Raw genomic sequence first — 18,365 nt, 5'->3', positions numbered from 1 at the left:
ACACCCAGTGGTTCTGCCCTTTGGTCCTCCTGCGGGGCCTCCTGATTGGGGATAGTCGGGGCAGAGGAGGCTGCCGCCAAAGGCTGGGTCGTCTCACTCTGTGGGCAGAGGCAGCGGGCACAGACAGGCAGACAGGGACTGGGGCGCCTTCAGGCACCCTGGGGGAGAGAAAATGAACACAAGCCCCCCACCCAGACTTCATTCCTTCCAAATGTGGGCAGAGACTTCATTCCTTCCAAATGTGGGCACCTCCCCAAGAAAAACTGCCCCAGTGGGGGGTGGCAGGGAGTTCTGTTCACACCAGAGTCTCCTGGCTGCCCCAAAGTGGGCCCTGAGACCCTATATGGTTTGTTTTGTGGAGGGGGCTTCTGAATGGAACAGGCTGGTCATGGGGACAGGAATGAACCCAACCAGGACGAGATCACAGTTTCCTTTTTTATAAAACGTCTAGTGTTGAGGGAAGACAGTGAATACCTAGATCACAACTGTAAACAGAAATGGAGGAAGGGGCTTGGAGTTCCCATTACATCATCCCCTCTCCTCTCTTTTAAGCTGGCGGAGGGCCCCCAGTCCCCAGCACAGTGTGAGAGGAGACACAGGGTGTCAGACACCTTCGTGGGCCCACGGGGAGCCAGGGGCCTTGGAAGATCACATTGGTGCCCCCCAGGACCGAGAGCAGCCACACCCCAGGGCTCAGCGAGGTCAGCTGTGTGCTCCCCAGACTGAAGTCATTCCCAGGCCAACAAGGGGCATATGAGAAGGGGTCAGACCAGTGTCCCCGGGGTCTGGGGGTCAGAATCGGAGGACTGCTCCCCCTCTAGCGTCAGGTCACTTAAACGAGCGCTCAGCTCCGGGGGGTACAGGAAGTCCGCGTAGTATCTTTAGAAGGGGTAGCAGGAATCCGGAGGACAGGGTGGGAAGACAGAGGAGAGAGGAAAAGACGGACAAGACACAGAAAGAGAGAGGAAAAGAGGCTCGTTAAAGAGGTGGAGGCAGGCACAGGACAGCACCTTTAGGCTCGCAAGCGTGGGGCGTGGTGAAAAGAGGAAGAAAAAGGCAAGGGGCACAGGACGTCCCTTCCTCCCAGCACCCTAGTTTCAAGGCTCATTTTCAGCTGACATGCACTGGTTGTTCAAATATTAAAATTCTTGTATTAGCTTGGTGAAGAACTGCTGCTACCAGGACCCAAGATACCCCTCCACCGAGACCCCACGGACTAATGCGAGTCAGGCAGGGCCCAGTGACCCCGGGCCAAGGCTGCACCTACTTCTCTCATGGTCCATGTCATTAGCTACCATGACTAGCTGGCTCCCTGGCCTGGACACCTTTGCCATCTGCCTCAAGAGACCCCTACCCATCAGTAAAAGCACCCCCCATACCTGCCGGAGACAGGGGGCGCCGTGAAACTCCTTGAGTGCGGGAGTGGCGCCTGGCTGGGGGCCCCATACAGCGCCTGGCCCACCTCATAGCAGCGGGCATGGAGGAAGGGCGGGTGCTGCGGGCCCATGTGGGGGATCCCAGGCCGGCGCTGGGGCCCTGTGGCCAGTCCCGAGTTCCGGATGTACCAGTCCCGCAGCCCCTCCAGGGCAAGGTTCTTGTGGCCGCTGCGCTCACCAGCTGGGGGGATACGGGCGGGTGGGGGCATCCACAGCAAAGGGTTGGGATGCACCTCTGGGCCCTCAGCAGCCTCCAGGGGCAGGCCACAGGGCTTGGTACGGGTGGCACGGCTGTGGGGGTCCTTGCTGCGGAGGAGGGGGCTGCTGCCGTCAGCTGCATACACAGGTGGTGGGCCTGGGAGCATGGTGAGGAGCCCATCCCGGCGAGAGAGGGGTCCTGGGACCTCAGCTGTGGGCAGCAGCTCCCCCCAGCCTGTCCCGCCGCCACCGCGGGGCAGGCCCCGGTCCAGGGAGTAGTCCAAGAGGAAGTCCCCACACACAGGCGGGAGCCGGGGGACCCCGCGGGAGGCAGGGGCGGCTGAGCTGGGCCGGGCAGCCCGGGGAGGGTCTGGGGGGCCAGCCGTGCGGGAGGAGAAGGCAGGAGTTGGTTGGGGGCGCTCATATAGCACCTCACTGCTCTTGCAGGCTGGGGGACCAGTGGCAGGGGGAACCAGAGGTGCAGGCGGGGAGCCAGCTCCCCCACTAGCTGCCCGGTCCACCAGCAGGGCCTCGGAGCTATTGCTGCGGCGGGTGCGAGCTGCGAAGAGGGAGGCACGGTCGGAGACAGGGTCCGCCCGGGGGAAGCCCATCTGGGAGTCCTGGCTGCCGGACCACTGGCGAGAATGGAGGCCTTCAGGTCTGGGGGCGCAGAGGTGGGGGTGATGGGAGAAGGGTCAGAAATATCAGGGAGATGGGATGAGTGCCCTCCCTATCCTGCCTCTCTCTGAGCCTTCACTTCCACACCTCCAAAATGGGCCCAGGATTAGCAGCTGTGTGTATAAAGGTGAAAGGTAGTGGCCTGTAAAGAGCAGCAGAGGTTCTGCCACGGACTGGGGAGCCGAGGGGTTAAAAATGTACGGGGGTGCCTGGGACTGTTAGCTCCGAGGGAGATGTAAGTGTGTGTAGGGCTCAAGAGGAAATACTAGCAGGGGAGGGCGGAGGGCTCTTCCTAACACATCTGACCCCTCATTCCCTGCTAAGGTGCTTCTCAGGGCTCCCCGCCTCCTCTAACATGAGGTCCTAAACCTTAGGCCAGGAATTCAAGACCCTTCCTGAATCCTCTGTCCCATCATGTGTATGAACCACCCAAAACTATCATCCCAATAGCCACTATTCATAGAATGCAAGTGTCACAAGAATAGGGACTTTGTTTTGTTCACAGCCCGGAAAAAGTAGGCACTTAGTAAGTACGTATTTGTTTAAGAAGTAGTAGAGTACCATGGTTAAAAGCATGGACTCTTGAGTCAAACTTGCCTGGGTTCAAATACCAGGTCTTCAGTTTACTAGCAAGTTACTTAACCTCTCTGTGTCTCAGTTTCGTCATCTCTAAAATGGGAATAATAATAGCACCTACCTCACAGGGATGTTGTGACAATTAAATGAGTTTGATACCAAGTAAAGCACTGATTCCTAGCAGATGGTAGGTACGTGGTACATGTTAACCAGAACTCATTTATGCCTACAGTATCTTCCACAGGCAGATATTATTATCCCCATTTCACAAATGAGGAGACAAAGATTCAGAGAAGGGAAATGACTTGCCCAAAATGCACAGAAAAGCTCATTCTCAAACTTTGGTGCTTCTGCCCCAGACCCCCACCCCCTTCTCCACCAAGACAACTCCTATTCACCTTTCAAAACCCAGCCTTTCTTTTCTTCTCTCTTTTTTTTTTTTTTGGTCAATTAAAAATTTTTTATTTATAATGTGATTATACACATATGGCATATTCCAAAAGATATTTTACCTATATTTCTTTATCATGCAATAGGGTGCATTATGAAAAAAAGTTCTGAAACAAAAATAAAATTCTTGCATTTTCATACAACCTACATAGAAGATCAGAATAAAACTGATAGATTCAAAGCCCAGTCTTTCATGTCCCACACCCTTTGATAATGCTCTCCCCAACACGCCCAGTTAGAACTACCGGTTCCCTCCTCTGGTCTTCAATCTCACCCTCAGAGTCCACTTACTTGCAGAGCTGGGGGCCAGCGCCCCGGGTGAGGACAGGGGTGGCAGGCACACTTCGCCCCTCAAAACTGGAGGCACTCCTGGGCAGCGAGCGTGTGGGGCTAGACAGAGACGAGCAGGCATAGGTGGGGGTCCAGGTTAGAGACTGTACCTAGCAGCGGGCCCTCCTGCCAGCCCAGGCTCAGCTCCCACTCCTGGCTCCTGGGGAAGGAGGGGAGGGGCTCACCCTCACCTGGTGGGGCTGGCCACGGAGTTCCGCCGGCTCTTCAGATCCCCATAAAGATCTGACGGAGGTGGTTTCCACGGGGTTCGCCGCTCAGGGCTGCCCCCAGATACTGCCCGCAGCTGGTCCCAGGCCTTCGGTGGTGAAGGGCGCTCAGCCAGAGGGAAGCAGCCACGGGGCTCCTCTGAGTGGAAGGGAGAAAGTGGGGGAGAATCCAATGGGAGGGTGCCTGAAGGGTTGTGGGCAAAGCAAAGGGCAGGGGCTAGGGAGGTAGGGAGGGGCAGAGGGCTAAGCAGGTAGGACAGGCTGAGGAAGAGCTAAGGGATGAGGCAGGAACCGGGGCTGATGGGGTGGGGTGGGGGGACTGAAGCAAAGAAAATGGGGGCTCCATTGGAGGATGGGTCATGGCTAAAGAGGAGCTGAAGAGGGAGGGTGGGGGCTAAGCATCAAAAAATGGGCGGATTTGGGAGACAGGGGTCCTCACCATTATCATGGCTGGCCCCAGACTCTGAGAGGGAGCTGCTCTCCGAGTGCAGGACTACGTCCTCTACAGGTAAGAAGGGGAGACCCCGGCCTATCAATGCAAGGTCTGGGCGCCATCCCCTTACACCACTGGGCCATCTCCTCCCCATCCCGTACACTTCCCAAGCATCCACCTTTACCTAAATCCAAGACCACCAGAGGCTTGGTCCCTCACTTTCCTGATGCCTACTCCCAATGGCCCCATCCTTGCCCAGGAGCCAGTTTACACAATTCGTCTTACTCGTAGGGCCCCTTAAGTTCTACCTACCTCCCACTTTTCACTGGCTGCTCACCCACTCCACCTCTACCATGTCCCTTAGCCAATGCCCATCTTCCCGCTTTCATCGGTGTGGTGACAGGGCCTGGCTCACCTTGGCTGAGCTGAGCGAGGCGCGTGCCCAGGCAGACTCCCTGGGCAACGATAACTGCCCCAGTGGACAGCGGCAGGGGCTGGGGCGGCGGGATCCCCGGGAGACCCAGGTGGGCCCGGACGTCCCCGAGCTGCTCCTCCAGCTCATGCAGCCTCCGCAAAGCATCTGCCTGGACCTGGCGCCGACGTCGGCGCTGCTCGGTGCTGAGCTCAGGGGCCAAGGCCAGGCGGCGGGCAGCTGCCGCAATCTGCTGCTGCACTGACACTTCGCGCTCCAGGGCCTCGAGCGCCAGCTCCTGCGGGGCCTACCCGAGAGGGTGGGACAGGACCAAATGTTGGAAAGGGAAATGGCCAAGCACCAGGACCAAGTGGTGGCAGAGCCCAGCTACGCTGGAGGCGGGGCCTGCCCCTCCTGGGGGTGGCCTATTCTCCCCCTGGGGGCAGGGCCTGTGTGGATTAGGGCTGGGCCTCTTCATCTTCCTGGGGGTGAGAGGCCTATCCTGACAGGGACCAGCATCCTCTCTCAGACCTGGAACCCACCTCCCTCAAGCTCCTTCCCTCCTCACCTTAGCCTCTCCTTCCCCTGGCTGCAACCTGCTCTCGGCTTCCTCCGGGCTCTTGTCCCACCCCCATGTTGCTCTGCACGCCCATCTGCTCACCTTGGCAGGGCACAAGGAGTGGTGTGCTGAATTGGGGTGCGGTGGAGGGTAGGCACGGGCTGCAGGCGGCCGCCGGCGGACCAACTGGGGCCGTTCACCAGGCTCCAGTGGGCACTCGGGGGGCAGCTGGCCAGTCAGCTCCTGGGCGGGGGCAGGGGTCAGAGACTACCAAGGGTTAGTTGGGGGGATGTGGCAAAGCAGTAACGACCCCCGAAGGTACAGAAGTCCTACTAGGAGCCCAGCCCTGCTCAGCACCCATGCCTGTTATTTCTCTTCCTCCTCCCAATTCTCCACCAGGTGGGCGTGCAGCAGAGACTCTCAGCCCCTCAGTGGCCCAAGTCCCTGGGGCAGTGGGCACGGGAGGCAGGGAGACCTGCTTTGGAATACAGAATTTCATAGTTTTTATAAAGGTGACACCATCTGTACACCGCATATTATATGACATTCCATTCAGGGCCTGGGCTGCATGCTCTGAACTGCATTATTATTTCTGGCAAACGGTGTGGACATTCACAGCAAGGGGGGTAAATCGAAACTATAAATCACCCCATGTCAGTTCAGGTCAGGTTTCACTGCCAAGTTTTGGAAATAACTTGTTTTGTTTTGTTTCTGAGGTTTTTTGGATTTCAAACTGTTGATAGGGGATGGTGGCAAAATATCATCATATTTTATTGATTCTCAGACATGCAAGCTGAGCTTTGGGGAATCTATACCTCGGACAAGTGGCTCAGCCATCACCACCGCAGTCTGCCTACCTCGTGCCTGCTCCTCACCCCCCACTGACACCCTTAGGGTACGGCCCTCACCGCCTCCTGGAGACACACTTTTCGTAGCTCCTGAAGTTTCAGGCTCAGGGCCTCCTGCAGGGTCCGCTGACGGTCGAGCAGCCCCCGCAGACGCTCTGACTTCACCTGGGGGGCAGCCTCTCCAAACAGGGCAGCTGGACACAGAGGGAGCAAAGATCGGGGGGCAATCAGGGCAGCCTGCGTCAGCTGTGGGGCCAGGGACCAACCCTTCCCCAGTGGGCAGGTGGTGACTCAGAGCAGGGGAGGAGGCAGCAGGAAGGGGAACCAGATACTAACCTGAGGCACTGAAGGTGGGAGAGCTGATCAGCTGACCTTTGACTTCCATCCTGGTGTTGTCAAGAGGCTGTGGCTGATGGCTGGACAAGGCCTAGCAGTGATGCACGAGAGCCACTGAGGAAGCACATCCGGTGTGCACCGCCAACTTCCCCCTCTACCCAGGTTCCCACACCCCAGCTGGGAATAAAGGGTACCCTGACCCCGCCCAACTGCTTGGCCTGCCCTCTCATAATCTGTGTCAATGTCAAGGCCCTGGTACCTTTGTTCCCTTCCCATTGAGTGGGAGCACAGCAAGTGGGGAGCTGGGCGGACTTACAATGCCTCCTCAGAGGCCCATGGGCCACAGTCAGGAGTCTTGCCTGGGAAGGGAGAATTAATGGTACAGATTCAACCAACTACAAGAACAGTAGGCATTTATTAAGCACCTGGATGCCTGGAACAGTTACGTTCTATGCCACATTTAATCTTCACAACCACCCTGTGATGGCCGTTCCGTGCTTATTATTACCCCCATTTTAGAGATGAGGAGAGTAAGACACAAAGTGATGAAATAACCTGCCCTTGGCTACAGATGCAGCCAGGCCCACCCCTCCGGTCCAACACTCCCCCTCACTAGAGGTGCTGAACCCCACCAATCCCTCATAAGCTCCCAGCCCATCAGGCCTCCAGGCCTTTGTGCAGGCTGCCACTGCTGTCCGGAGTGCACTTTTCACCTCTCGCCACTCCAGCCCCTGGTTCTCTCTTACATTCTGGGGCTTCAGTGTCACTTCCAGAGGTGGGTCCCCGCATTTTGTCCCCTCACAACTGCTGTCAAACAAGACTGTGCCTCCCTTGTATATTTAGGAGGACAGAAAATGTATCAGTATCTCTGGCACACTCAGAACACTTCTGTGCACACATCAAGTGCTCAATGAGAGTCTGCTGGGTGAATAAAAGAATGACTGTGGTCTGTGGGTCGCTACTTGTCCCAACTCTATCCCGCGGCCCTGGTGCGGCAGGGAGAGCATTCACTTGGCCTCAGGACCCCTCCAGCCCCTCCCCACACGCCAGCCTGTCCTGCACCCGGCACAGGGAAGTCAGCCTGCTGGGACTGGGAGTGGCAGAGCCCACAGCTGCAGATAACAAGCTGACTGCCTCCTGCCTCCTCTGCCCCCAGACACCCTGGCTGATCATGGAGCCGGCCTTGGCTGGCTGCCAGCCCTGCCCTCATCCCTTCCTCTGGAGTTTGCTCCCTCTGTCCCACAGCCTGCTCAGTCCCCAGCTGGGTAGCCAGGTGACATCACCTCCCACCACCTGGCCTGACCTCGGTGGCAGGCGATTGGGAGGACCTCATGAGGCCAGAGAGGTCCCATCCCCACCTGCCTCGCACTTTGTCATGACATGGTGGCCAGGTGTGAAGACCCAGGCAGCCACGGAGGGATGGGTTCAAGCCCCTTCCCCATCTATGCATTGGGGGTGTGGCCAAGCTGCTAATAGGGTGCCACCAGCTTATCAGCAGTCCTCCCACCCACCCCATGGGGTCTGTGCTCCTCCCACAAAGCAGGGGCTCCTTGTCCTCAACATCAGGGGCGGGGTCAGTCCCTAAAGCCTTTTTGCACATCCAGGCAGCAGCATGTGCTCTGCAGAGGTGCTCACATGCCCTCATCACCCCCCTCCAAGGTCTGACATTGGCGGCATGGCAGGCTTTCCTTGAGGTCCCAGCTTAGCCTCCTCTGCCCCTCAGCTCCTGGGGTTCCTTCTTCCCCAGCCCCCATTTGGGTTTGAGGAACTCTAAACCTTCCTCCACCTCAACAGGAACCTCAACTCCTCCCCAGTGGGCCCGTTCACCAGGATTGGTCCCACATCCCATACTGGGATGTCTCGAGCCTTCTTTCCCTGGGAGCTCGTGGCATCCTGTAAGTCCACATGGGGTACAGGCAGGAACACCGACTCCACCCTGTCAGCCTGACCTCGGGGACATAGCTAGGGCCTGAGTCATGGGGTCATCGGGCAGGGTCCACGCTCCACACCCCCAACATGCTCACACCCACTCCCAAGCCTCTGCCTCTGCTCACCTACCCTCTGCATATTGGCCTGGGGTCCTGGGACTGCCTGGTTCCCACCCAAAGATGGTGAGAAGGGGGAATCCCAGCAGTCCCCTCCCCAACACACCCCCACACCAGCCCCTGGGTCTCCCCACTGGTGACCCTGTGTCCCTGTCCCGTCCCAGGATGGGGTGCAGCAAGATAGCTGCAGAGGGCACCCCCCACACCCAGAGGCGGGCCCAGCAGGTTTTTCAGGTCTGCCCTTCTGACACCACAGCCGAGAAAGAAATTCCTGGCTGTAATGACTGTTTACAAGCAAGACACCTCACCTGGGTGGCACCCCAACACCTCAGTGGGACCCCCATTTCCACATCCCACCACCTTCGGAGCAAATACATCCCACCACCTTCGGAGCAAAAACTCCCAATGTCTGGGACTGTTCCCCACACCGCCCCAGAGGTCCTCCCCCACTGCCCTCACTCTAGGGGAACAGTGTGGAGGACCAGGCAGGTGCTGGGAAGTAGTTTCTCAACAGCCTAGTCTGGGCTTTCCTAGAGGGCTAGGCCCCAGGTTGAAGGAGGGCAGAGGCTACCCCTGCAGGGGAGGAAGGGGGAGAGGAAGTAGCAGGGAGTAGAGAAGGGGGACGCTCGCTTCTCTTCTCCCCCATCCCTTCCCCTCGTCCACTTCCGGCAAGGAATTAGCTTCATGCCAGGAAAGGAAATTGGACATTTTAGGCTTCGCCCCTCTAGCCAGGCCCTCCTTCCTCGCTGTGCCTCTCACATAGACCTGGCTCTCTCCCGCAGGGAACTTCAGCACACCCTGTGCCCTTCTCCCCCCACCCCTCGCCCCTGGGCCCATTGTTCCCAGGTGCTCACCAATGCCAGAGCAGAGAGGTGCTGTGGAGTGGTCTCAGGTACCTCAAAAAAAAAATAGTTGTATCGACCAGGCCCTGCTCCGGCTGGTAGTGGCAATAAGTGGGTGAGCGCAGTGGCGGATGCCTAGGCCGCCTCCCACTAGGCAATGGCCCAGCCTACCTGGCCAGGGACTGGGCCGGCCCATACCTTTTAACCCTTGCCTGCCTGACACCAGGGCTCCGGCCACCCTTAGGAGCTGTCTTGGAGCCAATTCCCCTCAGGGTGTACAGCACGGCCAAGAAGAGAGCCTGGACCTCCCCCCTCACCCCATATACCTAACAGAGGACTGAGGAAGAAGGGCTAAAGGTCGTGGGAGTGGCGACTGCCTCTGGTGCTGTCCAAGTACCCAGATCAGACCCTGCCCACCCTAGGGTACTACCTGGGAGCCAAGGGATGGAGGTCTGGGGAGTTGTAAGCACAGGAGAGGACTTGGGGTACCTCGGGTGTGCGTCTCTTGGCAGCACTCCACGTTCCTGACACCCCCTACCCTTTCCTCCCAGGGCAAGGCAGGGGTGGGAGAAGGTCTTAGGGCAATTCCCACCCTCACTGGGGTAATAGTTTCCTAAGTTGTGACAGACAAGGTCCACTTTTCTAAGGAGAGACCATGTCTCAAGACCCTACCACCTTCTGCAGCTTCAGAAGAAATCATCCTAGCAAATGGAAGAAACACACTGGTGGTTTAACCCCTCCTGACCCCTACAAACCTGGGAGGATGGCACAGACCCAGCTCCTCATAGCCAACTTGGAGAGATGAAATCTGGGGCTCGCAGAAGTGAAGAGGCCCGATTCTGATCACAGAGTCATGAGAGCAGGTGGAATCAGAACTCAGGGGGCTGGGTCCTGGGTTGCAAGTTGACAGAGGCAACTCCTGCACGGGAGGAGGAGTGGGAAACGGGGCTCATGCTTCTTCACATCCAGGCTGGGTCTCCCCAGTTCCTCCCCCGACCTCCTGGGGCATTTCTGGTCAGGAGTCAAGGAAATGGAGGGCTCTAAGTCTCTGCGATGTACTGTTTCCCCCACACCACCACCTGGGCTTTGGGCCTGCCCTGGCACACACCACACATCTTGAGCTCCATTTGGGACCATCTGCTCTGTGACCTCAGGGCCCAAGCCCAACCCAGGCCCCGACAGCAGCCCACGCCAAGATGTGATAGAGCAGAGTGAGGAAAGCTCCCTCTCCAATTGGCAGGCGGGCCAAGCCTGGAGAGGAACTTGCTCTGTATCAGCAATGCCCAGTGTACCCCAGTGTACGTGTTACTGAGGCTTCCCGCCACCCTGCCCACCTTTCTTTCTGGGTGTGAGATTTCCGGCACGGGACCCAAAGGCCCCTTTCATCACCTCCCTTCACTGCCTGGGGCTGATGGAGGCAGCAGCCACAAGGTGGGCAGCTGGGTGTTGGTGGGGAGTGTCCTCTCAGCCATGGCCTCTCCCACCTCTTATGGGACACCAAGGAGGCTGGGAAGGGGGATGTTTATAAAATCAGAGCTGAATTCCCTGGTGGTCCAGTGGTTAGAACTCTGCACTTCCACTGCAGGGGGCACGGGTTCGATCCCTGGTCGGGGGACTAAGATCCTACAAGCCATGTGGCACGGCCAAAAAAAAAATCAGAGCCGAGAGGGACAAGTGTATCTGGCCAGCAATGCAGATTGAGTCTCAAGGCTTAGATTTCTGCATTTGGAAACGGTGCTAACAGAGCCAATGGAGGCCAAAGTAACTTTGGAAGACATTTCAAAGTGCAAGAAAACTCATACCACATCATTAACAACTGTTAATAACTACAATAATAAACTCAGGCAGAGGTGGGCTGGGGCGAGAGTAAGGAGGGAAGAGCAGGTAACTGGGTCTCTTGGGCCAGGCAAGGCGGAGTCACCCACACACATCATTGCCCTGGTCCACAGCTTTTAACAGTCTGGAAGACAACCACCTCTAAGCCCCACCCCAGCGGGGACCTGAGCCTCCTGTGGCCTCCCATAGGGCTAGCAAGTGGTGGGTCTGAGATTCAACCCAGCTCTGCCACTTCCCGGCTGTGTGACTGCTTGGACAAGTCACTCAACTTCTCTGTGCCTCAATGTCTTCATCTGTAAAATAGAGGTGCTGACAGCAGTATAAAACTCACAGGGGGGTTGGGAGCATGACAGGAGCTAAGACATTCAAAGATTGCTTAGGACAGTGCCTGGCCCACGGTAAGTGCTCAATATGTATATGTAATATGTCATACATAATTACAAGTATTCCTTCCAGTCCGAACTCAGGAATCAAACACACACACACACACACACACACACACACACACACACACTTTGAGACACAGCTGGTATCCCTCAGCCTTGAAACCCTCCCCACTTGCCGCCCAGATATAGAACCCTCCTTACTTGCCAAACCAGACATATTTGAAACAGAGCTGTTTTCCCTCATTATCCAACCTCTCCCTCCTCAACATCAAAAATGCAGGAACCAAATATATTCAGAAAAATTGTCTGAACTTTCACTATCCAAATACAGGAACTGAATGGATTCGGATACATTTTTGAGATAGGACTGGTATCCCTCACTCTCTGAGCTTTCCTTACTCACCAGGCAAAATAGAGGAACCAAATACATTTATATAATGCGGTAGCCTTACTATCCCAACTCTTGCCACTGGAGCACAGGAAAATGAATAGATTTGAATACATTTCTGAGTTAGAGCCATTACCCCTCGTTATCTGAATTCTCCCTACATTTCTCACTCTGCAAAATGCAAAAACAAAATAACTTCAGATAACTTAATATCTTTCACTGTCTGAACTATCCAAACTCTCCCTCTCAGAACTTGTGTACCAAATATACTGGGACAGTGAGGGATGTGTGTGCTGTTATTAATAGGTTTGGATACCTGTTTTGGATAAATGAAACAGGTCTGATATTTCAATATTCAAACTCTCACTATTCTCTATGAGAAATACGGTAATAAAACATAATTGAATGACATGTTACTTCCTCACTATTCAAATTCTCCCTGTCTGTCCTCAAAATCAAGGTGATTCAGACAGTAAGAGAACTTCTTATTTTTCTTGTTGTTGTTATTGTCACTACTGGATGAGCCTGATTCTAACAGAGCCCCCCCAATAAACACAGACCTGCCCACAGAGGTAGGATGGACTCAGCATCAAGATTTGTACTGCTTACTGCTGACAGGAGGAGGATAAACTCCTGCCCCCATCCTACCCCTACCAAGCCCTGAAGCCTCTGGCCTAGGATGGACTTTTTTCCAGGCCAGGAAAGCAGGGATCACTGCACCTGGGATCAAGACCAGGAGACGGGGGTAACGTGATCTAGAAGACTCACACATACCCCTGAGTCCCCCACCCCTACATGGGGCAGCCCCCAACCTAGCAAGGCTGGAAACATGACCCAGACCTCAAAGACTCCCAGAGAGTCATTGAATAATTTAGGGTGTTCTTTCACACTTGGAGAGGGTAGGGGGCACAGGAAGAGTTCCATGCCCTCCTGGGGCAGGGAGAGAAATGCAAGCTCTGTGTGAGATCACTGGGTGGGGGAAATCACATGTGAAAACTCCCTCAGCCTCACGGGGCCCACAAGGCTGCTTGCTCTTGCTCATGCTAAAAGAAGCATTTGGGATGAATTTCAGAGATAATAGGTACAGTGGAACCTCCAAGTTCATGGCCAGGGTATAATGGAACCCCTGTCCTTCTGGGCTCAGAGGAGATGGAAAGTGGGTGTTACGAAGGAGGGAGATCTGAACAGCGTGGAGGGGCATGGGAAGGGGCAAAACAGGGGCCTGGGATTGGGGCAGAATGAAGACTCAGGACAGGAAGGGGTATAAGGGACAAAACAGAATCAGAGTTGTAGGATGGAGGTCAAAAGATAAGGCAGAGAAGAATCCAGGACACTGGCCAGGGGCTAGGATGGACAAAGGCCAGAGAAAAAGTAGGGGACAGTAGGGGACAAAAGAAGAGGGCAGGGATCAGGATCAGTATAAAACGGTAGTCAGAAGACATGATGGGGGACAGGCCAAGACAGCGGTTCAAGGAAGAGGATAGGGAAAAGAGCAGGTTCAGGGTGGAGGTAAGGAACAGGAAAAGACCACGACAGAATGAGAATAGGAATGAGGACAGTGATGGGCCAAGAGAAGACAAGGGAAAACAGCATAGGTTTGGGGGCAGGGACATGGCAGGAGGCAAGAGGGACAGTCTAAAGGTGGTGGGCCAGGATGGAGTTCAGGAGACAGGAGGGGGACCCGGGGAATAGTACTGGGTGGGGAGAAAGTACGTAAGTCAGAGGTCAGGAATTGGGACAGACCTGGATCAGACTGGGGTTAGGGGTACAGGACATGACTGGAAGGCGTTCAGGGACTGGACAAGAGAATAGGCAGGTCAAGCATCAGGACAGAAACTGGGGAGATCAAGACAAGGCACGATGAGCTTCAGAGATGGAACAGGGTCAGGCAAGGATCTGGGGTCAGGTCAAGGATGCTGAGAACATAACTGGATGGGGTTTGGGGTCAGGACTGGATTTAGAGGTACAAAACAGGGGTTGAGGATCACACCAGGCCAAAATATGGTTAGGTCAGGGGTCAGACCAGAGCTCCTGGGGCCAAGACTGGCCGGGGTTCGAGGTTAAAAAAAGATGTAGCCAGGTAAGGCAGGGGTCGAGGGGGAGACCACGGGGTCAGAGGTCGGGGGTGCACGAGCAGGTACATCGCAGGTCAGCGTTTCCAGGCCTTCACCCCGCCGTCTCCTCCCTTCCAACCCCAAGCGGGCGTTACTCACCGAGGGTCCTCGCCCCGCGGCGTAGGCGGGGTCGGTGCAGGTCTGAAAGAGTGGTGGGAGCGCCCCTCCCTCGCTGCCCCCAGCTCGTTCCCGGGCTCGTGCCTACTACCCTTCCGCGCCCTGCCTGTGGGCCGCGTTCGGCCGTGCGACTATTAACCCTGGGGGCCAGACGGGGGGCGCGGGGAGGGTGGGAGGGTAGCAGCCGCTCGGCCGAGGGCAGTGGACCCCGGCCCCCCACCTTCAACTCAGGTCTGTCTGCTCCCAGCGGCACCGCCACCTCCGCCGCTGAGCGCGAGCCTGGAGGGGCGGGGTGGGGGGGGGAGAGACAGGGGGCGGGGCGCGAGACCACAGCAGCGGCGGAGACCAAGTGCGCAGGCGCCAGTTCGGGTCTTCTTTTTTTGTGTTTTTTTTTTTTTTTTTTTTTTTTCCCTGCCCTGGGAGCGCCAAGAGCGAACCAGTTCGGAGCGCTTGCGCACACGCTTTCTCGAGGGCCGTGGAGCTGTCCCCTACCGAGGCCACGCCCCCTCAGTGATCAGACTAGCTCCCCTCACCCCAATTCACCCCGCAATAAGCACCCAAGAATTACCCACAGACTGCCTTCTATCAGCCACCACCACACTTCTAAATTCCCCCAACTACCCTCCGGTGCCCCAAATGCTCTCCAAACCACACTCCATCATCTCCCAAATTGTATCCCCAAACTATTGTCCATTGATCCCAAAGCAGTACCCCCAATCTGCCTTCCTTGGACACCCAAGCTGTACAAATAAGCTACCCCCAAGTTGTTCCCCAAAACCATCTACAATCAGCCCTGAAACTGTTAACCTCCGACGATCACTTCCAAATCACCCTCCCTCTACCCCCAATATGCACCCAAAACACCCTCCATGACCCTAAACCACTCTCCATGTACCGTCCTAACCATACTCTATTGATCCCCAAATGGCACTAAAGAGCCCTCAACACCACCCCAAGCATTCTCAACTACCTTTGGAGTGGCCCCCACCTGCACGCCAGATCAATTCCAACAGTCACGTGATCTAACTCCAAACCATGGTCCATGAACTCCCACCACCACCACCACCACCAAACCTTCCACTGACCAACCCCACTCCTGGCAAAACTCCCATGTACTCCCAACTACTCAAGGTGGATCCCCCAGCCCCACTTCAAACTACCCTCCAACACCCTCTCCACCTCCAAACCACATTCCACTGATCCAAACTCCGACCCCGAAGTTGAGGGACCCTCCAACAGTCCTCAACAAACCTCCATAACCACTAACTTTCTGTAGTTACCCAACTGAACCTCCAAATCATACTCCAGTGACCCCAAATGTGTCCCTCAAGCCCTCCAATGACTCTTATCCACACCCTAATTCATTCTTCAGTGACTCTAATATATTACAAAGCATCCTCCAGAAATCTTTTTTTTTTGCAGTTATTACATTTTTCTTTATTGTGGTAAAATATCTATAACATAAAATTTACCGTTTTAACCATTTTTAAGTGTACAGTTCAGTGGCATTAAGTACATTCACATTGTTGTGACAATGATCTTTTCTTAAAACAACTTAATTGAGGTATAATTTGCGTATCATAAATGTCACTCACTTTAAGCATGCAATTCAATTCAATTATTTTAGTAAAGTTACCAAAGTGTGCAGCATCACCACAATCCAGTTTTAGAGCATTTTCATTATCCCTATAAGATCCCTCATGCCCAAATACCTTTTTTGTTGTTGTTGTTTTTTGTTTTTGGTTTTGGTTTGTTTGTTTGTTTTTGTTGTTCTTCTTGTTGTTTTTGGTGGTACGCGGGCCTCTCACTGTTGTGGCCTCTCCCGTTGCGGAGCACAGGCTCCGGACGCGCAGGCTCAGCGGCCATGGCTCACGGGCCCAGCCGCTCCGCGGCATGTGGGATCCTCCCGGACCGGGGCACGAACCCGCATCCCCTGCATCGGCAGGCAGACTCTCAACCACTGCGCCACCAGGGAAGCCCCCAAATACCTTTTTAAATTAATTAATTAATTAATTTGGTTGCATCGGGTCTTAGTTGCAGCGCCAAATACATTTAATCTCTGTTCCCCTTTCCTCAACATAATAAAGGCCATATATGACAAGCCCACAGCCAACATCATCCTCAATGGTGAAAAACTGAAAGCATTTCCACTAAGATCAGGAACAAAACAAGGTTGCCCACTCTCGCCACTGTTATCCAACATAGTTTTGGAAGTTTTAGCCACAGCAATCAGAGAAGAAAAGGAAATAAAAGGAATCCAAATCGGAAAAGAAGAAGTAAAGCTGTCACTGTTTGCAGATGACATGATACTCTACATAGAGAATCCTAAAGATGCTACCAGAAAACTACTAGAGCTAATCAATGAATTTGGTAAAGTAGCAGGATACAAAATTAATGCACAGAAATCTCTGGCATTCCTATACACTAAGGATGAAAAATCTGAAAGTGAAATCAAGAAAACACTCCCATTTACCATTGCAACAAAAAGAATAAAATATCTAGGAATAAACCTACCTAAGGAGACAAAAGACCTGTATGCAGAAAATTATGACACTGATGAAAGAAATTAAAGATGATACAAATAGATGGAGAGATATACCATGTTCTTGGATTGGGAGAATCAACATTGTGAAAATGACTCTACTACCCAAAGCAATCTACAGATTCAATGCAATCCCTATCAAACTACCACTGGCATTTTTCACAGAACTAGAACAAAAAATTTCACAATTTGTATGGAAACACAAAAGACCCCGAATAGCCAAAGCAATCTTGAGAATGAAAAAAGGAGCTGGAGGAATCAGGCTCCCTGACTTCAGACTATACTACAAAGCTACAGTAATCAAGACAGTATGGTACTGGCACAAAAACAGAAAGACAGATCAATGGAACAGGATAGAAAGCCCAGAGATAAACCCACGCACATATGGACACCTTATCTTTGATAAAGGAGGCAGGAATGTACAGTGGAGAAAGGACAGCCTCTTCAATAAGTGGTGCTAGGAAAACTGGACAGGTACATGTAAAAGTATGAGATCAGATCACTCCCTAACACCATACACAAAAATAAGCTCAAAATGGATTAAAGACCTAAATGTAAGGCCAGAAACTATCAAACTCTTAGAGGAAAACATAGGCAGAACACTCTATGACATAAATCACAGCAAGATCCTTTCTGACCCACCTCCTAGAGTAATGGAAATAAAAACAAAAATAAACAAATGGGACCTAATGAAACTTAAAAGCTTTTGCACAGCAAAGGAAACCATAAACAAGACCAAAAGACAACCCTCAGAATGGGAGAATATATTTGCAAATGAAGCAACTGACAAAGGATTCATCTCCAAAATTTACAAGCAGCTCATGCAGCTCAATAACAAAAAAACAAACAACCCAATCCAAAAATGGGCCGAAGACCTAAATAGACATTTCTCCAAAGAAGATATACAGACTGACAACAAACACATGAAAGAATGCTCAACATCATTAATCATTAGAGAAATGCAAATCAAAACTACAATGAGATATCACCTCACACCAGTCAGAATGGCCATCATCAAAAAATTTAGAAACAATAAACGCTGGAGAGGGTGTGGAGAAAAGGGAACACTCTTGCACTGCTGGTGGGAATGTGAATTGGTTCAGCCACTATGGAGAACAGTATGGAGGTTCCTTAAAAAACTACAAATAGAACTACCATATGACCCAGCAATCCCACTACTGGGCATATACCCTGAGAAAACCAAAATTCAAAAAGATGTACCAAAATATTCATTGCAGCTCTATTTACAATAGCCCGGAGATGGAAACAACCTAAGTACCCATCATCGGATGAATGGATAAAGAAGATGTGGCACATATATACAATGGAATATTACTCAGCCATAAAAAGAAACAAAATTGAGCTATTTGTAATGAGGTGGATAGACCTAGAGTCTGTCATACAGAGTGAAGTAAGTCAGAAAGAAAAAGACAAATACCATATGCTAACACATATATATGGAATTTAAGAAAAAAATGTCATGAAGAACCTAGGGGTAAGACGGGAATAAAGACGCAGACCTACTGGAGAACGGACTTGAGGATATGGAGAGGGGGAAGGGTGAGCTGTGACAGGGCGAGAGAGAGTCATGGACATATACACACTAACAAAC

General features: G+C 53.5%; 1 protein-coding gene across 1 annotated transcript; it reads right to left on the bottom strand.

Moving 5' to 3' along the window:
- Positions 1–764: 764 nt before the first annotated feature.
- Positions 765–6,780, bottom strand: CCDC120 (coiled-coil domain containing 120; the record flags this gene model as incomplete). Its single annotated transcript, XM_082864284.1, has 10 exons — positions 6,743–6,780; positions 6,484–6,574; positions 6,208–6,341; positions 5,402–5,542; positions 4,744–5,038; positions 4,335–4,397; positions 3,860–4,034; positions 3,630–3,728; positions 1,380–2,294; positions 765–879 (listed from the first exon to the last, which is right to left on the bottom strand). The coding sequence occupies exons 2-10, from the start codon at positions 6,530–6,532 to the stop codon at positions 765–767; spliced, it is 1,986 nt and encodes a 661-aa protein (XP_082720410.1). The 5' UTR covers positions 6,533–6,574; positions 6,743–6,780.
- Between the last annotated feature and the right edge of the window lie 11,585 nt (positions 6,781–18,365).

The sequence above is a fragment of the Leucopleurus acutus genome, assembly GCF_964270905.1.
Source record: "Leucopleurus acutus genome assembly, chromosome: X".
Classification (NCBI taxonomy): domain Eukaryota; kingdom Metazoa; phylum Chordata; class Mammalia; order Artiodactyla; family Delphinidae; genus Leucopleurus; species Leucopleurus acutus.
The sequence above is the reverse complement of the archived record's forward strand: the minus strand, read 5'-3'. Positions and strand labels throughout refer to the sequence as shown.